Here is a 20655-nt window from a genome sequence, read left to right as displayed (position 1 = left end):
ATTACTTGTGTATGTAAAAGAGTGAATTGATTTCTTCCAGGCACTGGAAGCTGTTAATTTACGTCTACGTGAGCTTTATCCAGACAGTGATGAAATATTTGACGTGGTTCTGATGACAAATAACCATGCCCAAGTTGGAGTGAGGCTAATAAACAGCATCAATCACTATGGTATGTTCCTGACGCTCGCTGGATGTTTACCTGCATTGATACACGTTGGATTTTATTTTAAGCTTACAGTGTAATTTTTCTGCTACCTTCCCCAACACGTGCCGCAGATTCTTTCCACTCCTGGTGCACCTCCTCGAGGGTTCAGTGAGAAGAGGCACTTGTAGTAACTGTTTGCTTTCATGGGCAGCTGTCTGGAACTTAACTTCTGCTTGATTTAACTGTTTGCCAGTAGATGCTGCTGATAAAGTGAATATGCCCAACTGCATGACACACCCATGAAATAAGTTGCTTTGAAAGAACTTAGTTAGATGATTTTAAGTTAAAAGTTACCATTTTCTGGGTGGAGTCACTGTACATTTATTTAGTATGTAATTGCACATTGATTTTTAAAATCTGAGTTTTCAACCACTCAAAAGGCCAGATGTTTTAAGAGGAATTTAAAACACACGTCTTAAAACATCTGGCCTTCTGGTTTCCTCCTGCGGTTCAAAGATGTGTAGGTTAGGTGGATTGGCCATGTTAACTTGTCCTTTACTATCCCATGATGTATAAGTTAGGGGAATTAGCTGGGTAAATATGAGAGATTAGGGGATAGGGTCTGAGTAAGATGCTCTGTAAGAGAGTTGGTGTAGGCATGATGGGCCAAATGGCCTCCTCCTGCACTGTAGGGATTCTATGAAAAAATGAATCCTTCATAAGAACATAAGAACATAAGAAATAGGAGCAGGAGTAGGCCATCTAGCCCTTCGAGCCTGCCCCGCCATTCAATAAGATCATGGCTGATCTGTCGTGGCTCAGTTCCACTTTCCCGCCCTCTCCCCATAACCCTTAATCCCCTCTCTTATCAAGAACCCATCAACCCGCTTTTTAAAAATATTTAGCGAGGCAGCCTCCACCACTTCAACGGGCAGAGAATTCCAGAGATTCACCACCCTTTGAGTGAAGAAGTTCCTCCTCAACTCCGTTCTAAACCGCCTCCCCTTTATCTTGAGGCTGTGCCCCCTAGTCCTACTGTCTTTTTTGAGCGGGAAGAGTCTCTCCACCTCTATCCTATCCATCCCATTCATCATCTTATACGTCTCAATGAGATCTCCCCTCATTCTTCTAAACTCTAACGAGTACAAGCCTAGTTTATTCAGCCTCTCCTCATAGCTCAACCCCCTCAACTCCGGTATTGTAAGATGGAGTATGGTTACTTGTTGAAATTTTTGACCATGTTATAAGCAGCAAAGGTAATTTTTACCAGTAAGACCATCAACATATCTGATGTCAACTTAAATGTAATGCTGCATTAAACATCTATAGTTTTATTTGCATACCATTTTTATTTGCATACTATTGATATAGCCCATAGCCATTTGGTGCACTTGTAAAATCCATGTAAAACATACAATGTAGTAGATGCATTTACAGGGTTGCAGTAAAGTAAAATCTACTAAAATGCTTTTTCAAGGAAATTAAGTAACTATGTTTCATAAAATCCCTACTGTGCAGAAGGAGGCCATTGAGTCTGCACCGACTGCAATCCCACCCTGGCCCTATTCCCTTAACCCCACATATTTACCCTGCTTATCCCCCTGACACTAAGGGACAATTTAGCAAGGCCAATCAAACTAACCTGCACATCTTTAGACTATGGGAGGAAACCAGACCACCCAGAGGAAACCCACACAGACATGGGAAGAATGTGCAAACTCCACACAGTGACCAAGGCTGGAATTGAAGCCAGGTCCCTGGCACTGTGAGGCAGCAGTGCTAACTACTGTGCCACCATGTTGCCCCTTTTTTGTGTTTATTTGTGCTAAGCTGCTTTTGGTGCATTCAGAGCAGAGTGGGCACCATGGCTTGTGCATGTTTCATCTCCAGCGACGCACCAATTTAATAAGTCATTTTCATGAGTCCAACTCAAGGAAGGCTGTATAAATAAGCACAAATTCCTCAGTGATAACAATTAACACAGACAGCACTGGAGAGATTCCTCAGCAAAGGGGAAAGACAGGTTGTAAAGTTAATTAACATATGAAGGAAGGTCACTGGATTTAGAGGCACAAACTAATGCTGTGGAGGCAATGTACCGTGGCCAATCCACCTAACCTGCACATCTTTGGACTGTGGGAGAAAACTGGAGTACCCAGAGGAAATCCATGCAGACATGGGGAGAACATGCAAACTCCACACAGATAATCACCCAAAGCCAGAATCAAAGCCCAGTCCCTGGCGATGTGAGGCAGCAGTGCTAATAGTTGTGCCACCATGATGCCCTTAAATTTAAATTAAGTTGATGAATTTGGAATTAAAAGCTAGTCTAATAGTGACTACAAAACCATTATTGATTGTTGTAAAACCCACCTAGTTCATTAATGTCCATCAGGGAAGGAAATTTATTCTGGCCTGGATAGTGCTAAGCTTCTTGAGTGTTGTTGGAGCCGCAATCAACCAGACGAGAGGCGAATATTCTGTCATACTCTTGTCTTGTAGATGGTGGACAGGCTTTGGGGAGTCGGGAGTTACTTGTCACAGAATCCCAGCCTCTAACTGCTCTAGTAGCCATTGTATTTTTAAGGCTGGTCCAGTTCAATTCAGAATGATGGCCCTTCAGATATTGATCATGCAGGATTCAGCATTGGTAATGCCACTGAATGACAAGGGGAGATGATTAGATTCTCTCCTGTTGCATATCCTCACTTCTCAGCCTTTTGGCTAAGATCAAGCATAGTATCAACATGTTGTGCTTGGTTGAAGTCATTAGGTTACATTTCAGCCTCATTTGAAGCAATGTTTAAAACCATCATCTTGGTCTTTTGACTAAGATGCAAATGAGATCAAGCCTTGGAGGAGGAGCTATGCCTACTCCAATCAGCTTGGATCAGGTAGATCAAGCCCAAGACAGGAGGTGAGAGCCCTGTCTTGTCAGCTTGGATCAGGAATGTCCCAACTTGTTGAGACTCTGAATTGGACTTGACTTGATTGAATTGGAATAAAAACAAAAACGTATCCTCACTGCCGGGGACTGGTGTAGCATGAATGTTACTTGGCGGAGGTGATAGTGGATGCGTTGGTGATTACTTTCCAGACGTCGCTGGATTCCGGGGAAGTGCCGGAAGATTGGAAAGCAGCTAATGTTACGCCGTTGTTTAAGAATGGTGGCAGGCAAAAGGCAGGGAATTATAGGCCGGTTAGTTTAACGTCTGTTGTAGGTAAAATGTTAGAATCCGTCATCAAGGAGGAAATAGCGAGGCATCTTGAGGGGAATTGCTTGATAGAGCAGACGCAGCACAGTTTCGTTAAGGGGAAGTCGTGTCTGACGAATTTATTGGAGTTCTATGAGGATGTGTCTAGGGTGGTGGATAGAGGAGAGCCAGTGGATGTGGTCTTTCTTGATTTTCAGAAGGCGTTTGACAAGGTACCTCACAAGAGGTTATTGCAGAAGGTAAGGGGGCATGGAGTTGGGGGTAGGGTGTTAGCGTGGATAGAGGATTGGCTGTCTAATAGGAGGCAGAGAGTGGGGGTCAATGGGTGCTATTTGGATTGGCAGTTGGTGACGAGTGGAGTGCCCCAGGGGTTGGTGCTGGGGCCTCAGCTATTTACCATTTATATAGATGATCTGGAGGAGGGAACCGAGTGTATGGTGTCGAAATTTGCTGATGACACCAAGATTGGTGGAACGGCAAATTGCGCGGAGGTTGTGGAGAGTCTGCAGAGGGATCTAGATAGGCTGGGCGAATGGGCCAGGAACTGGCAAATGGAATTTAATGTTGGCAAGTGCGAGGTGGTCCACTTTGGTAGGAAGGACTATTACTTACGTGGCGAAAAACTGCAGCAGGCGACGGTGCAGAGGGACCTCGGGGTCCTTGTGCACGAGTCGCAAAAACCCAGCCTGCAGCTGCAGCAGGTGGTCAGGAAGGCAAATGGGATGCTGGCCTTCATAGCGAGGGGGATTGAATATAAAAGTAGGGAGGTCTTGCTGCAGCTGTATAGGGCACTGGTGAGGCCGCAGCTGGAGTACTGTGTGCAGTTTTGGTCGCCGCACTTACGCAAGGATATTTTGGCCTTGGAGGGAGTGCAGAGGAGGTTTACTAGGCTGATGCCGGAGTTGAGGGGGTTGAGCTATGAGGAGAGGCTGAATAAACTCGGCTTGTACTCGTTAAAGTTTAGAAGAATGAGGGGAGATCTCATTTGAGACATATAAGATGATGAATGGGATGGATAGGATAGAGGTGGAGAGACTCTTCCCGCTCAGAAAGGACAGTAGGACTAGGGGGCATAGCCTCAAGATAAAGGGGGGGGTGGTTTAGAACAGAGGAACTTCTTCACTCAAAGGGTGGTGAATCTCTGGAATTCTCTGCCCGTTGAAGTGGTGGAGGCTGCCTCGCTAAATATTTTTAAGACGCGGGTTGATGGGCTTTTGATAAGAGAGGGGATTAAGGGTTATGGGGAGAGGGCGGGAATGTGGAACTGAGCCACGACAGATCAGCCATGATCTTATTGAATGGCGGGGCAGGCTCGAAGGGCTAGATGGCCTACTCCTGCTCCTATTTCTTATGTTCTTACTTGCCATTTATCAGCATTAGCCTGAATGTTGTCCAGCATTGGTATCCTAAGCTCTGCCGTCATTGAGGATGGCAATGTTTGTCGAGCCTCCAGCTTCCATTGTCTAGCATTATTCATGGCTGAGTGAAACGGACTTTTAATCTGATTTGTTGGTAATGGGATCACTGAGCTTTGTACATTACATATTGTTTTTGCTATTTAAAATGCGTGTCGTTCTCTGTTGTAGCTTTACAAAATTTGCTCCTCAAATTTAGCTATCTACTGCTTCTGGCATACTCTCCTACACTCATCAAGTCAGGTTTATCCCCGACTTGATGATAATACTAGTAATGATAGAGTGAAGGATATATCAGGCTGTGAGGTTATAAATTGTAGTTGAATACAATTCTGCTGTTATTGATGGCCCACAGTGCCTCATGAATGCTTAGTTTTAAACTGCTAGGTCTGATTTAGGGTGAAGTGGGGGCTGGGGTGGGAAGGGCCTGCGAGATAGGGATGGAGAATGTTGGGGGCGGGGGGAGGGGTGGTAGATGACAGTAGCAGTTTTCCTTGCCCATGCTTTCCTTGATGTCCTGAGACTTCTTTGTGCCCCAGTCTATGTTCAGAACTCCCAGGGCCACTTCCTCCTGGCAATATGCCAACGTACTCTGGTTTGTCAACAGGTAAGATTGTGCTCATCATGGGTGACAAATATTCATGTGCAGTATGTTTTGTGCATTACAATAAACAGATCATCCATATGTACTATTTTGTGAAAATGACAAATTGATCCCTCCCCTCTCAACTTAGGCAATCACACGGGGCATAGTTACTCAACATCTGGAGTTTATCAGGTTCCTCTACTCTCCGCTTCTAGTTTCTTCCCCATCTTTTGGTCAGAATGGAGATTTTGAGGTCTTGGCTTTCACATGATGTAGGATTGCCCACTACAGGTGAGGGACCTGCAAGGCCAGGGATGTGGAGGCTCCAGCAATTTTAACAGCTGGAGGCTGCACCCAGGGACAGGTGTTTGTGGGACAGTCAGTAGGAGAGTTAATGGGCTGGGTTTCAGGGAGGGCTGTCAGTGAGATTCAGGAAAGTGAAGAGAACACTTGATAGAGGAGAGTTTAACCCAATGTAACGGAGGTGCACACCTATCCCACAGAATAAGATCTTTAAGCTATATTCTCTGGGTCTCTTGACCAGGATCCATCTCACAATAAGTTTGTCTGACTGAGCAGCCATTACCAGCCTCCAATTTAGGGCCTTCAGATAAAATTGCAGATTGTGTCCTGATATTCAAACCTGTTTTACTCATAAGTTATCTGTCATATCTTAACTGGGAGAATCTTGGTATGAACAGTTCTAACTTGAATCTGAGCCTCTCACAATGACAAGTGTAACTAATACCTTGCTGAGTCATCAGGTCACATTTCTGCTTCCACTTGGAAACAGCAAATATGAAATGAAAAGAGAAATAAATTAACATTTGCTTCATAGCTACTCGGCTTCTGAAAGTGTAATGATAAGAGTTACGGTTCGGTAGATTGGTAAATTGTCCCTTAGTGTAAGGAGGACTAGTTAGAGTATATACATGGGGTTATGGGGGTAGGAGCTCGGTGGGATTGTGATCATTGCAGACTCAATGGGTCAAATGGCCTCCTCCTGCACTGTAGGATTCTATGAGAGTTATTGGGAGGGTGCAATTCATGCATTTCTCCCCTAGATTCCTCTATATTGAGGGAATGTGTGCAATGCTCATATTGTCTGCTTTGAGTTGTGACTCAGAGCAGACAGCATGAGCATTGCACACATTCCCTTAATCACAGACTGAAGCACAAAATGGAATCGGACGAGTTTTTACGTGCATTCCAGAACTTGAGTGCAGCATGATTTTTTTTAAGTCTGGATTGAAGGTGTGGGAGGGTGGGGTTGAATGACACATTCATGCACAATGCATCTACTGATATGATTTTTGCTGAAGATTGACCTTTGTGCAACATAGATCTGGCCAGCTTTAAATAAAACAAATACTCACTGGCAGTTCCTGCAGGCTGTTATTCATATAGGTGTTAAATTAATCTGGGAGTACTGGCTTTGTAATAGGATGCAATTAAACTCACAATATATGTATATTATGAAAAAGATTTAATTGCATGCTTGTGAATTGTAAAATAATTTAAACAGATTGTAGAAGAGAGCCTCATCCTAATAATATTCATTTTGATCTTTTCTCAAACAGATTTGTCAATTGAAAGATTCTGTATGACGGGTGGAAAGAGCCCAGTTGGTTATCTGAAAGCATATCTCACCAATTTATACCTTTCAGCAGATTCTGAGAAGGTTGGAGAAGCAATAGAAGCAGGTATGGAGTCAGCAAGCTAACATACACATACTACAGCAATTTGTTCAAGTGTATGGAAAAGAAACCATAACCATGTCTTTCAATCAGCACAACCATAGTTGTTAAGCTGCTTGTTTCATGTGTGTGGATGTCATCTTAGCAAAACGGTTCCCAAAATGAATTAATTTATCTTAGACTATGAAATATTGGAGTGGAAGTAGGTCGTTCGACCCATCTATTCTGCCCCACCATTCATTGAGCTTATGATTGAAATGATAATCCTCAGCTTTACTTTCTCACCTTATCCTCGTAACCTTTCATTCCCTTACTGATTAAATATCGGTCTATCTCACTTTGAATGTACCAAACGAAAGATTACAGGTAGTTGCTGCATTGTAAATATTCTTTGCTGGAAGTGTTTAGCTCACTATTGAAATGTCTTCTGATCCATTCACACTATGACAATGAACAAATTGTTACAAAATAAATGGAATTTTACAAGATTTTTTCTAAGTGTCAAGCCAGCGTGAAAACGGGAGAGTTCCTGATCCGCTTTTTGGGAGAATTTTTCACTCCCAATTTTATGCACCTAGTCTTTGAAATTATGAGGTAGACCATTTCTTACCACGAGAAGCAGTGGGCTGGCCAATAGCTCAGATTAGATCCACAAACTGGCATTGCGCAGAAAAAGCTAAAAAGAACCAGTTCTGCTGACAGAACCCCTCCCCAGGCCAGATACAGCCTTCACCCCCTGAACCAATTGCACACGGTCCCCTCATTGCCACCCCTGGCCTCAATGGCTGATTGACATTACCTTCTCTCTCTCCTGCCCCCCGGTCATCACGGGCACAAATCCTACCCCCCACTCCTGCCCCATCAGCACGCCTGCAAATGCCGACTTGGCTTCCCCTCCATGGTAATAAGGCAAACTGCATTAAACTAGCTGGAATTCTGTCATGGGCACGTGACTCACCCAAACTGCCTGCAGCTGCCCTAACAAGGAACAGCTCCATAAAAAAAACCCCATGGACGGACAGGTAGTGCAGAAAGAAATAGCCTCCAGGATGACAGTCCCCCCGATTTTTGGATGCAGATCTGGCCAGGTTGCTGGGGGCACTGGGCAGCAAGGCGGGACACCCTCTTTCCTCCACTAAGACACCGTTCCAGAGGAAAGGCTAGAATCACAGCTTGGGAGGTGGTGACAGCATGTGTTAGTGCCAGGGCACTGACCAGGAGAACCAGGAAGCGGCACTGCAAAAAACTGATCTCATCCAGGCAGCAAGGGTAACAGTTTTACCTCATCTAGCACCTTCCCCCTGATGACCCCCTGATCCACCCACCCCCACCATCCTGCATGCTTTCAGCCCCTGACCCCCAAGCACCTCCCTTCTCCTACCAAAGAGTATCACAACCTTTGCCCTCTAAGGGCTGTCCCTGATACCCTGCAGGACTCATGCCATCAGATTTTACATGGCTCCTTCTGTTGCCACAGGATAAGAATGCCCATAATCACCAGGAGAGGGCAAAGCCAGGGGATAGTGTTCCTGTGGTGCAAGTCCTTAGTTCCTTTCAAGTCTGAGCACTGGAGCTTGCAGGAGAGAAGGAGATGTAGACCATTAGGAGCAGCATGGTCAGGCTGGAGCATAGAAGTGAGCACCTGCCAATCCTCCACTCATTGGAGAAATCTCAAGTAAGTTGCACGCAGCTCAGATTCCTCTCCCCTTGCACTTAACCTTGTGTCCTGTGCTGCAGGAAGGGACGCTGACATGCTTGGGCCATCTGACATTGCAGCCCCCACTGTTGCTCCCACCCATCCTGCCCTGCCAGCTTGGAAGGCTCCTCAAAGGAAGCAAATGAAGGCTGGTGCCAGTTTTGCGTCCGCTTCCACCTCGCAACTCACCATTCCAGAGACTCTCACGTGGGTGGGTCAAGTTAGTGATAGGTCACTCTCTGGTGCGCATGACACATCTGCTGATGTACATCAGGTGGAGGAGGGAACTTCTGAAGCCTCTGGCACGTGAGGGCCTGCCAGAGATGAGGACTTAGCTGGCCCCGGGCTACGTGCTGGTCCTCTGAGGTCACTTCTCCCTCAGCTGCTGGAGATGCAGCAACAGAGCCAGGGAATGCAGGAGGGTCTGACAGTCACACTGGACCAACTAGGAGGCTGCTGAGAGGAGTCCCAAAGCTTTCAGGTGGACCAGCTATTGCCTGTCTTGTGTTCTTACCAGGTCAACACTGCAAGAGTGGCGTCTGCAGTGGAAAGTCTGGGGCAGGGGATCCTCATCATAAATGGCAGGCTCTGAGCAATGGCCGAGTCACAGCAGGCTATGGAGTTCCAGAGGGCACAGATGAGCACAGCTAAGGTCATCAACAGGCTTCTTGAGGTTCTGTGACCCATGGTTCAGAAGCACGAGAGCTTGCAGGACATCCAGTGGCACAGTGCTGAGACACTGTGCCACTGGGTCTCCTGCAAGCACAGTGCTGCTATGGCAGCAGTCCCTGAGAATGTGTCCCAGTCACAGAGGGTCATAGCTGAAGGGCTGCAGAACGTGACCTAGTCTCAGATGGCTCTTTCTGCTGCCACTGACAGTGGCCCCTGACTCAGAGGGCCATCGCAGAGCGCTTGACCACCATGGCAAGAACGCAGGTGGTCCTCCAGTACTGACAGGGCCAGGGGATGCCAGAGTTTCTGGAGCTCACTACAGAAGTGCTGCCATCCCATGGAGTGACCCAGTAGCCCACAGGAATCCCAAGGGAGGGGGAAGGGCTTGAGCCCATGCTGGGGCCTTCCAGCCAGGAGACTGTGGCTGTGGCTACACCTTCTGACTCCCCCCTTTCTGACACTGGGGTATCTCGGGGGCAGTGGGATGAAGAAGGTGTCATGGCTACATCCTTGACACCTGGAAGCCAGCCAGGGCCCTCAAGGTCTGGGCCCTTCAGAGGACATTTGCTGAGGCGTCACAGGGCACAGTAGGCAGCTGACCATCTCCACCTCCGATGTACATCCTGGGGCGACACCGCATTGTAGTCATAGGCCACATAAGTTTAGGAAGTTGTGGCAGCACTAAGGTGGCACGAGAGAAGGGCAACACCTTGTTTGATAGACTATTTTGGCACTTTAAAGTCTCACGTTCATGTGTTTTTATATCCTCCCTTATTCTGAAAGCACTATTATTGGCAGCAATAAATATTATTTCATCCCAGACTTGTGACTAACTTGACCCTAATGAGCCTCTAATGGGAATGTACTACCCCCAACAGTCATCGAAGGGACCCTGCACATTGTTGTCAGTGGGAGAGGCCCCTCAACGCACTGTTCCTGAGAAAATCAAGGTGCTCAAATAATTCATTGGTTACATCGAGTGGCTTGCATTGGCAGCGACTTCCAGCATCTGCCATGGCATCCCCAGAACCCATGAGAGATTTCCTCCCCTGCCTCCCCTCACTTCATTCACCCTGGGGCCACGCATGTGTGTTTATTGTTCTCTTACCCAGATACCAATGTGCATGCAGAGTTCAGGTAGGCTTCATGCTAGTTTGTGCCAAGTCTGAAGCGGGTATCCCATGCTCCCCCACAAGCCATCCCTGCACCCTGGGCGCCTCCTCAAAGACCTCCTGGATATCAAAACTCCTCAATATAAAACTGTCATGCACACCGCAGGGGTGTCTGGCGCAGACGTGCATGACATTCAGCCGATGGTCACACAGCAATTGAACATTCATTGAATGGAAGCTCTTTCTGTTTATGAATCTTCCTAGATTCTTCACTGGGGTCTTGATGGTGATGTGGGTGCAGCCTGTAGCCTCCTGCCCATTTGGTACACTCACAATGGCCGCAAATCCTGCAGCCCCGGTGTCGTCCTGGGCCTGGCCTAGGTCAAATTTAATCTACTAGTCAGCCCAGACATACAGGGCATCAGCAATCTCCTTCACCCGTGATTGGGAAATGCCACAAAGGTCTCCACTGGTGGTCTGGAAGGACCTGGTGGCGTAAATGTTAAAGGCGGCCATCACTTTCACAGCCACAAGAGTGGCTGTCCCTCCATGCCAGGTCCTGCAGATGGCACAGAGCCATCAACAGCACGTGATGTCCGACAATTGTTCGAAGGATATTCATGTGTTGAACTGCTGGGCTCTCCGTTCCCTTCTTCTCTTGTCCCCCTCTTGGGCAAATGGCAGTCACGTCCTGCCTCTGACTGCTGTCTCCCTCTCGTCTTGCAAGTAGTAAGGCCTGGGCATCCTCTGCCCGCAATTTATCCTCCTGCTCCTCCTCCCCAGCTCCAGCAGCGACCAAAAGAATAGCAAGAACAATGGGTTCCAAAAGCTATCATCAATCTGGAGGAGGAGGAGTGGAATTTGCAGAAGGGGAGAGACAGGTGGAGGGGTTAAAGAACTCTGCTCGCCTCCAGGCTAGCAACACTCCCCATACTGCATTTCCACCCCCCCCCCCCCCCCCCCACCAACGCACACTCCCCATACTCACCTACCCCCACCCCAAAGACCCCCAGCATGCCACATGCCCCACAGACCCCCAGCAATGCACACTCCCCACACACTCCTCAAGCAATGCACACTCCGCATACCCCCCCCCCCACAAGACCCTCAGCAACGTACACTCCGCATATCCTCCCACAGATTCCAGAATGGCAACACAGCCCTCCCTCGATTGCCCGCCCATCCCAACTTTCAAGTACACACCCAGAACCTATGCAGTAGTGGCCCCAGACAGTGCTGCTTGACAAGTCCTGAGGCTGCAGCAGTGCCACTTTAGAGAATTTCTAGCCCATCCCCCACCTGCAACAGTGCTTGCTGCTGCCAGCACTAGGACCCAAAGTCAGCACTAAGACCTGAGTCCGAGATTGGACCCTGTCAGCAACAACAGCCCCCCACCACTTGCAGGCCACTGTGCCCCTCCGGACCTGAAATGCAACATGGCCACCACGAAACAATCCCCTCTGAGCAGTACGGAGCAGTTTGAACTGATCTGGCTGCAGTGAGCGAGGTGGTTAATGCAGGTGAGCTGGGACGATTGGCAGTGAAACTCACTAATAACATTGTGATGAATACAAAAAAATGCAAATTAACGTTTTGGATAGGCTCCCGATCGCACCCTTTATTTTTCTTGGTAAAATGGGAATGTGCACGAAAATGGATGCCATTTCCACTAGTCACATCATGCCCACTTTTATGACCTTTTCCTGCCTCAAAACGGGCACAATGAGGTCATAAAATTCCACCTATAGTGTTTTACAGCTCAAAAAGAGTGCCTTTGGCCTATTGTGTCTGCTGGCCATCAAGCATCTATCTATTTTAATCCTTCTCAACTACTGCCCTTGCGGAGCCATGACTCCCTATTGTATTTCTTTTCTGCCTCTGTCTTTAGGTGCCAGAGTGGCATCCTGAGCCACCTTTTCAAGGGACACCCTTTGTCACCATCTACCATCCAGCTGAGTTGAAACCATAAACAAAATTTGACACCTGGGAGTGTTGCAGGACGTATGCATCATGTGAGTTGCCAGGGTACCTTGCACGTACTTGTAGAATCTGTGTCATTATCACATTTATCGGCTCACTCTTGGAGTGGAGCCCCTTTCTGTTCACACAGGCATCCAGTGACCTGCCTTGATGGCCACCCACTGCAGCCTATGGCACCTTGGATGCAGGAGAACCCAGCGATAACTGCAAAACCTCTGGCTTGCTCAGCCTTGTTAGCTTTGTCTGTCCAGTGTTGAATTAATATCCTGACCTATCTGAAGAAAGTGTCAGTGACCATCTTAACACAACTGTGGATGATTGATTGGCCACAGTACACAGATCCCCACTGGCTTCCGGAAAGATGTGGTTGTGAAAAAACTGAGGGTGACTGATCTTTGGAGCCACTGATTGCCCACCCATCCAGTCAGAGGTGCCCAGCCCATTCATCTGGCATAATGATGTGACAATGTCACTAAAGAGACAGAGCCTCCTGTGGCACTGGACCTCAGATGTGTTGAGGTGGCTGTATCACTGCCTGTACACTCATGGCAACAGGATAGTGATATCTCCTGTGGTGCCTGCGGTCTTGCTCACCCTGTTGACGCTGCATCTCCTATGTATTTGTCTCTTCTTCCCATAGATCTCTCCCAGCAGCACTGTATGTGGACAACTGGCCTCCTCTTCCTTCTGCCCTTCTGTTCCCCTTCAGTGAATATCCCACCAGTGGAGTAAGCAATCTCCCATCTGTCTCATGCACCAAAGGGTGCACTTGGCAGAAATCATCCAAGAGAGTTGACCAAACAAAACTGTCATCAAAACAAAACTGACAAAGCAAATACTCCAACAAAAACCACAATGACATTTCAGTGCCAAAGCAGCAACAAAATCTCACCTAAGCTAACAGCTCTCACAGCCAATTTTCCTGACTCCTTTTTTATCTCAACTTTGGATGGGAAAAAACGGATTGGCCTCCCCTGTCTGTGCTGCCCATGTGACCAGCACTAAATTGCACGGGGCAACATAAAATTAGGATCAATTGGGTTGTTAATGGGCTCAATTGTCGCCACATATGCTTCCAATTCGTACATGTGCCCAGTGGCCTTAATGTAGCACATGAGCGTGAAGATGTGAGAACACATGCCCAATGTTTTCTCATGCCATTTCACTCAATTTTGGGTTAGGCTTGGTGCCTGCTTGTTAAAGGTAAAATTCTGCCCTTTGAATTTTAGAATACCGATTCATGTGGAAGTATTTTCAAGCATGTTAAATATGACCCTCAAATATTTCCCAACCCTAAGATTTTTACAATCAGTTGATTCATGGTTTGTAATGTTAAGCACATTAAACTTGTACTGTATATTTGGATAACATGGTATAAGTGGCTGATCTGTGTCAGACAAATTGAGCGTATAATTGTGGGCGTTACATCTTGAGGTAGATATTAATCTCACAGGATTTTTTGCATTGATACAGGTCAGTGGCTTTTGTTTCCATTGCTGAAGGCAATTAGACTGTGGAACAGCTTAAAGAGGGCGGTTATAAAACGCAACAACAAATATGCAAGAGTGAAAGAGTGAAAACAGCTACAATAAAAAAGGGTTTACAAAGAAAATCAATTTTAATTAATCCTGGAATATGTTAAGGGAGTTGAAGTTGACTTAAATAGATGCAGTAAGTCAGCTGGGAAAATAAATAGCCAAGTATTAGGTTGATTTTATGTTTTAGAGCTAGTTTCAAAAGGATGATCCAGTTACAGCGGCATATACTCCTATCACTGCTTTTCAATTCCAGCCTTGGGCAATTGCCTGAGTGGAGTCTGCATGTTCTCTCCATGTCTGTGTCTATTTCCACTGGGTGCTCCGGTTTCCTCTTACAGTCCAAATGTGCAGGGGTTAGGTGGATTGGCCGTAGTAAAATTGTCCCATTGTGCCCAATGTGTGTAGGTTAGGTGGATTAGCCATGGTAAATATGTGGAGTTGCGGGGATTGAGTGGGGGAGAGGGTCTGGATAAGATGCTCTATCAGAGAGTCGGTGCAACCTTGATGGGCCAAATGGCCTCTGCACTGTAGGGATTCTATTCTATTCTATGAAAACAGCATGTCCGGTAGAATAAAAACATCTAACAAATTGGCAGTATGAAGAAGAAAAAAATGATGTTGAAACAGTCAAAACTTTAGTTGTATATTGAATATATACAATTAGATGTTGGTAATCCTCAATTTGTAGGAGAGAAATCATCCCATATAAATCCTACACGCAAGGTCTAAATGAATAATAATTTTCATTTTTTGTAGGAAAAGTGCAATCACTTTTTGTGATGAAAGATGTATAGTTTATAGAATGTTGTGATTGTGTTTTTTGTGCAGTTAATGAAAACTATGTGTGTGTGTGTGTGGGTGTGACCAGGGTTAATTGAACATGGGCAAGATTACTAGGGATAGGTTGTGTTTGAGGTCTAACCAATGGCAGATTAAAGTTATGTTTGTGTATTTGTAATCAGAGGCTATGCTGGGTTTGAGTTACAAGTAAATAGGTTGGGTTTGAAATTTGCATTGTGAGCCCGAATGGCTTCCTTCTGTACTGTAGGGATTTTATGATACTATGAGATAAGAAGTGGGGAAATTGACTTTTCAGCTATTGAATTTCAAGGAAGAGCTGAGATGACCTGAAACATTTGCATATTACAGGGGTTCCCTGAATAAAGAGGTAGGTTTATTAAATACTATTGACCCCAAAAGTAGAGAAATGTTTAAACTGAGTGTGACTGAATGTGGGGGAAATCTCTGAAGGTCTGATGCTGAGAAGCTGTGAAAGTTTCCAGTTGGAGGCAGCCACCCAGCGTTAAGTCAGGAGAGTAGGTTTTAAGAAGCAGTTTGTTTCTGAACCTCCTTTTGGAATTCTACATCAGAGTGGAAATGCCTGAGAAATCATAAGAGGTACCTTTAATAAAGTGACAACAATTTCTTGACTTAGATAATATTTACTGGGAATTTATGGTTAAGAATCTAGAAAGAATTGTTACCAAAAATATAGCTTGTGTACTTTTGATCAAGTATGTGTTTTTGGGGGTTCTGTAAAACTCTTAACTGTGTAACTTTTATCTTGTGTGCTTAAGTAATTTTTCTTCTTAATTTATTTTTGTTCTTAATATTCTAAAGGTGTGACAGGGGTTGTATGCTTTTGTGGTTAGTAGCTCTTCCTCCTCATTTTCACAATTTAACAAAAGTTTGATTGGTGAAACAGAATTTGCTTATGGGTCTGGCTTGTTTAGCAATAAAAGTAGCTGTGGTCGTAACACTGCAAGTTTGAAATCTCTAAGTCAATTTCCCATCTAATCCTGCATAGTATATGTTGAATAATCAAAGACTATAAGACACCTGCTTGCCACCTGAGTAATAAAGTTAAGGTCCAACTTCTCGTGAAGGTAATATGATCTGAAGAGCAAACGTGTGAGAAATAGTGATAGAAAGTATCTGGCTTACTCTTGTAATTGTGTGACTGTAAAGTGCAACTTTAAATGAAACAGTATTAAGTGAATCTGTCATTGCAATCGATGTGCTAGGCTAGAGTGCTGACCCCCAGCAGCTGGAGGCACTTAATTTGGTAACAGGCAAAAATCCTGTTTCCTGATGGGTTAAATGATTGGAATTTTGTCTCCCACTTTCAAGGCTTCCCAACAAGCAATATTGAGAAACCTATCTATGTGCATTGGCATCTCATACATGCTCATTAAAAGGTCTCCTTGGCAGAATTCAACTCACCCTCCAAATTAATTTCCCCGTTAGCAAGAATGTAGAATGTTCAGTTTTATGACTTTGTATAAATGGCATGTACGTGCCGAACTTCACTTCTTCCATGAGTTTGAGATCTGTAGATGTTGCATTCTCCTGTTCGGGGACTTCGCATCATTTCATTTGCTTGCTGGGCCGATGGGGTGTGAAAGTGTGAAATGAAGACTGGACAGGGTTAGGGTTATGGGGGAAGGATGGCGAGAGTGTCTAGGATTGCTGTTCATTCTGCACCATTTGCCATCGACTGCAATCAGAGACATGGATGAAGGAAGGGGGGGTGGAATGCCTCCAAGGGCCACAATTGGTGGAGAGCAACCAATTCGCAATGCCAAACTTCCATTCTCCTGGGTCAATGGTCATGACTGAGAAGGAATCATGCATTTAGTATTTTGATGCTGCCAAGGCAATTGCCTCTATATAGAGTTTCAAGGTTAGTGGAGACAAGTGTGTCTGCATGAAACTTCCTACACACAGCTCTCATCCCCCAATGAAAAAACAGTGACTCCATACACTTTCATGTATGAATGGCAGGCACACCCATCTCTGGTCCTCCAGGATGCCCTTTACCTGGAAGGGATGGGATAGGGATGCCATATCTAGATGAAGGCCAGGTGAAGAGCTTAGCATATGCTGACTATTTGAGATGGTGGGAAACCTGGAAAGGACATGTTCACTTAATGTATCACTTCAGTTCTTGACATCCACTGAGGCGTACAGACTGCAGGCAGCCCTGCCTTGGGAATGAATGGTCTCCTTTAGATGAATCACAATATTAATTGACAGTGTAAACTTTGACATAGTTTCCTGGCCAAAGATGGCAAATACTGGGAGCATTTATATATCATATATCTCCAATCTACCTCCACTACCACTGAAAAAATCCAGCAGTTTCAGTATTGTTCAGTATGGTACAGGATTGTGTGCAGCAGAAAGATGTCTGACTTATCTTGTCAATTGGCACAATGGTAGGGGATAATACAATAATCTCGGTGCCATTGGCTATGATTTGGACGGGACAGATATCCACCCTGATTCCTGCTGTTAGTTGCTAGTAAGAAGTCTCACAACACCAGGTTAAAACCCAACAGGTTTATTTGGTAGCACAAGCCACTAGCTTTCAGGGTGCTGCTCCTTCATCAGGTAACTGGGAGTTCTGTTCACATATAGGGCATATAAAGACACAAACTCAATTTACAAAATAATGGTTGGAATGAGAGTCTTTACAGGTAATCAAGTCTTAACGGTACAGACAGTGTGAGTGAAGAGAGGGTTAAGTACAGGTTAAAGAGATGTGTATACTCGCATTCCAATCATTATTTTGTAAATTGAGTTTGTGTCTTTATATGCCCTGTTTGTGAACAGAACTCCCAGTTACCTGATGAAGGAGTAGTGCTTCGAAAGCTAGTGGCTTGTGCTACCAAATAAACCTGTTGGACTTTAACCTGGTGTGGTGAGACTTCTTACTGTGTTTACCCCAGTCCAACACTGGCATCTCCACATCATGTCAATTGCTATGCAGATTTCCATGTGTGGTAATGGTCTAAGAGAGGAGATGGCTTCCCTGCAATCTCTTTCATGGTGAGGTGGAGGGGGACATACTGCAACAATTCAATTTGGCACTTTACCACCTTTGAGGGCAATTAGTGATAAATGACAGAGGCAAGTGTTGCCAGTGATGCCACATCCCCTGAACAAATAACAAAAAATAGCTTTCATATTGGTTTAATCCAAGCAGCGTTGCACATTCCCAATGAGCAAACCTTGACTAGTCAGCAGAATGCCAAAAAAAACTTACCACATCTGTTAAAATCAGTCCCTAGGAAAATCTTAACAGAAATCAAGATAATCATCCTCTTGGCTGACTCTGAAAAAGCTGGCAGGTTTACTTCAGGTTAGCCATTGGGTAAATTTTCAGCTTCTGCCTGCTATGGGAATTGTTGTGAGTGGACGGAAAGTTTAACAGACCATTTAAAGGTCTATTGACCTAGGATGGGGACTTTCCAATCTTGGAGTGGGCATGACCAGAAAATCTCACCTGCTGCATTTGCCTGAGACTTGGACAGTGGAAGTTGATGGTGTAAGCTTATGTAAAAAAACTGCTTTTCAAAGGAATTTAGTAACAAACCAGAAATAATGTACAGCTGGAAATGATTGGGGGGCGGGGGGGGGGGGGGGGGGGGGGGTTGGGTGGCAAGGTGCCGAGAATGGTTGATGGCTACAGATAAATGTGTTGCATTGTAAACTTCTCCTCCTTACTTTGTGAAAGCTCTCCCCTAACTCATTTAATTAAAATTGCTCTGTCCCTTGAGAGGCAGTGGCCAATTTCAATTTTTATTTTAACATCCTGTAGATTCCAGGGTAGCATTGCTGGAATAGTTCTTGTAGTAATAAGTTGATTTATTTGCAACATGACTATTTAGCAATTATGCACTGTAATTACATTTTGTCTCATTTTGTCCATCTGATTTCAGGAATCGCGGCAGCCACTATGTTTCAGGGTGAGAAGGACCTGCACCTTTCAGATCACCAGCTGAGGGTGGCATTTGATGGAGATGCTGTTCTTTTCTCTGATGAGTCCGAGAGGATTGTAAAGATTCATGGATTAGATTCATTTTTTGAACATGAGCAGAAGTTTGAAAACAAACCACTTGCACAGGTCAAATTGACACTTGTATAATACTTTGTTTTGTTTAGTTTCAAAGAGCAAAGAAGCACTGGTTGATTTTCAACTGCAGTTCTGCACTAATTCTGCATTATGCTTGCCAGAAAGAGCAAATAACTCTAAGTACTTAGACCTAAACCAACTTGCACGAAGTGTTCATGGTAGGGGCAAACCATTAGTTCAATTTTAAAAGGACGTTGAGGGGAGGGGGAGGGTGGTGGAGGTGGACACAAATAAAACTTTTGGACAGCATCAGAAAATCATGAGCCCTTTAGCATCTTTTGCTGAAGGTGCAGGAAGCCAAAAAAGAGCTGAGCATACATAAAGAGAGAGATTCACGCTTACACCTGGAGTCATCCATATGCAACTGATAATTCGGCTCAGTTCACCCTGCAGCTCCTTTCCACCTGGTTTCCTAGGCATGCTGAGGACTTGTGTCCAGTACACATGTTGAACATACAATGTATACATATACAATTAAACCTCTTGCCTTGTTCAAATGGAGCTTCTAATTGGCCATTCCAATTGCCAATAAAAGGATAGATTATGGTTGAAATTTTGTGTTAACCTGGAAGAATTTCTTGTCAACTCATTTTATTGTCACTAATGGCCCATCAAGTGCTTAGCTAACCTTTACTCAGTTGGGAAGAGCAAAGTGTTAGGTGATTTAGTTACAATATGAGGAGTAAGTGATTTGGTGCAGTTTGCTATTGCATCCTGCTTATTTGAATAAGTGGAAAGTTTGCCTATTTTCTTTTTCTTCAAAGTAGTGTTTTATTTAAGGTGTTATCAGGTCAATATTTTAGATTGTTTGAATGTAATTCATGTAGTGAAAAGGATCCAAGGGTAGATGGCAATAAATCATCCACAATTTTCTTTATCCTCATTGGACAGCATCTTGCTTCTTTTCAGACTCTTTCTCAAATGTCGGTCCTTGGCTGAATTCCTCAACATGAGAAATGCTGGACCAATGTAACCAGAAATGACTTTAAAAGAAAACAAACCTTGGGTATGAACCATGATTTAGGCAGAAACCCTGCTACAATTAGAAACACAGTTATAGAATGTCTTCTCCCTTATGGGGTTGAAATCTGATGTACTGGGAGTGGAGCAGCAGCAGAACTCATTTCCAATGGTTTTCTGCTCCTTCCTGGCTCCAACATGAACTGGCTGACACAACTTCCAGGAGCATTTGCCAGAGAGGGTAGTATATAAAAGTTATAATGTGCTATTAAAACAGCAAACGATCCAAGAGAGGTTGATTTCTATTTGAATTACAGGGCTGACCAGCAGGACAATAACAGCCAAAGAAATTCAAGGCCTTAAAGCCTTTAGACGGACCATTATTTGTCCTCCATTGTATCACTGCCCCATTCTCTCTCTTCTCCAACCCCAACTTGTCAAATGTGGTGACACAGTGGCAGAGTGGTCAGCACTATTGCCTGTCAACACCAGGGACCCAGTTCAATTCCCACCTTCAGTCACTGTCTGTCAGAATCTGCACATTCTCCCTGTGTCTGTGGATTTCTTCTGGGTGCTCTGGTTTCCTCCCACAGTCCGAAACACGTGCTATTTAGGTGCATTGGTCATGCTAAATTCTCTCTCAATGAACGTGAACAGGTGCCGGAGTGTGGTGAGTAGGGAATTTTCACAATAACTTCATTGCAGTGTTAAGGTAAGCCC

The 20655-nt window shown here is 45.0% G+C and overlaps 1 protein-coding gene across 1 annotated transcript in view; it reads left to right on the top strand.

Moving 5' to 3' along the window:
* The window catches only part of LOC145344921 (cytosolic 5'-nucleotidase 1A-like), a 30435-nt gene that overhangs the window by 5352 nt on the left and 4428 nt on the right, over positions 1–20655 (top strand). Inside the window, exons 3-5 of the mRNA XM_080192247.1 lie at positions 41–170; positions 6943–7065; positions 18782–18966. Of these exons, the coding sequence (XP_080048373.1) occupies positions 41–170; positions 6943–7065; positions 18782–18966 (438 nt within the window). The remainder of the gene's footprint in view (positions 1–40; positions 171–6942; positions 7066–18781; positions 18967–20655) is intronic.

The sequence above is a fragment of the Carcharhinus amblyrhynchos genome, chromosome 7 (assembly GCF_965287045.1).
Source record: "Carcharhinus amblyrhynchos chromosome 7, sCarAmb.v2.hapA, whole genome shotgun sequence".
NCBI classification, from domain to species: domain Eukaryota; kingdom Metazoa; phylum Chordata; class Chondrichthyes; order Carcharhiniformes; family Carcharhinidae; genus Carcharhinus; species Carcharhinus amblyrhynchos.
Note: the sequence above shows the minus strand (reverse complement) of the source record. Positions and strands in the feature narration are given on the sequence as shown.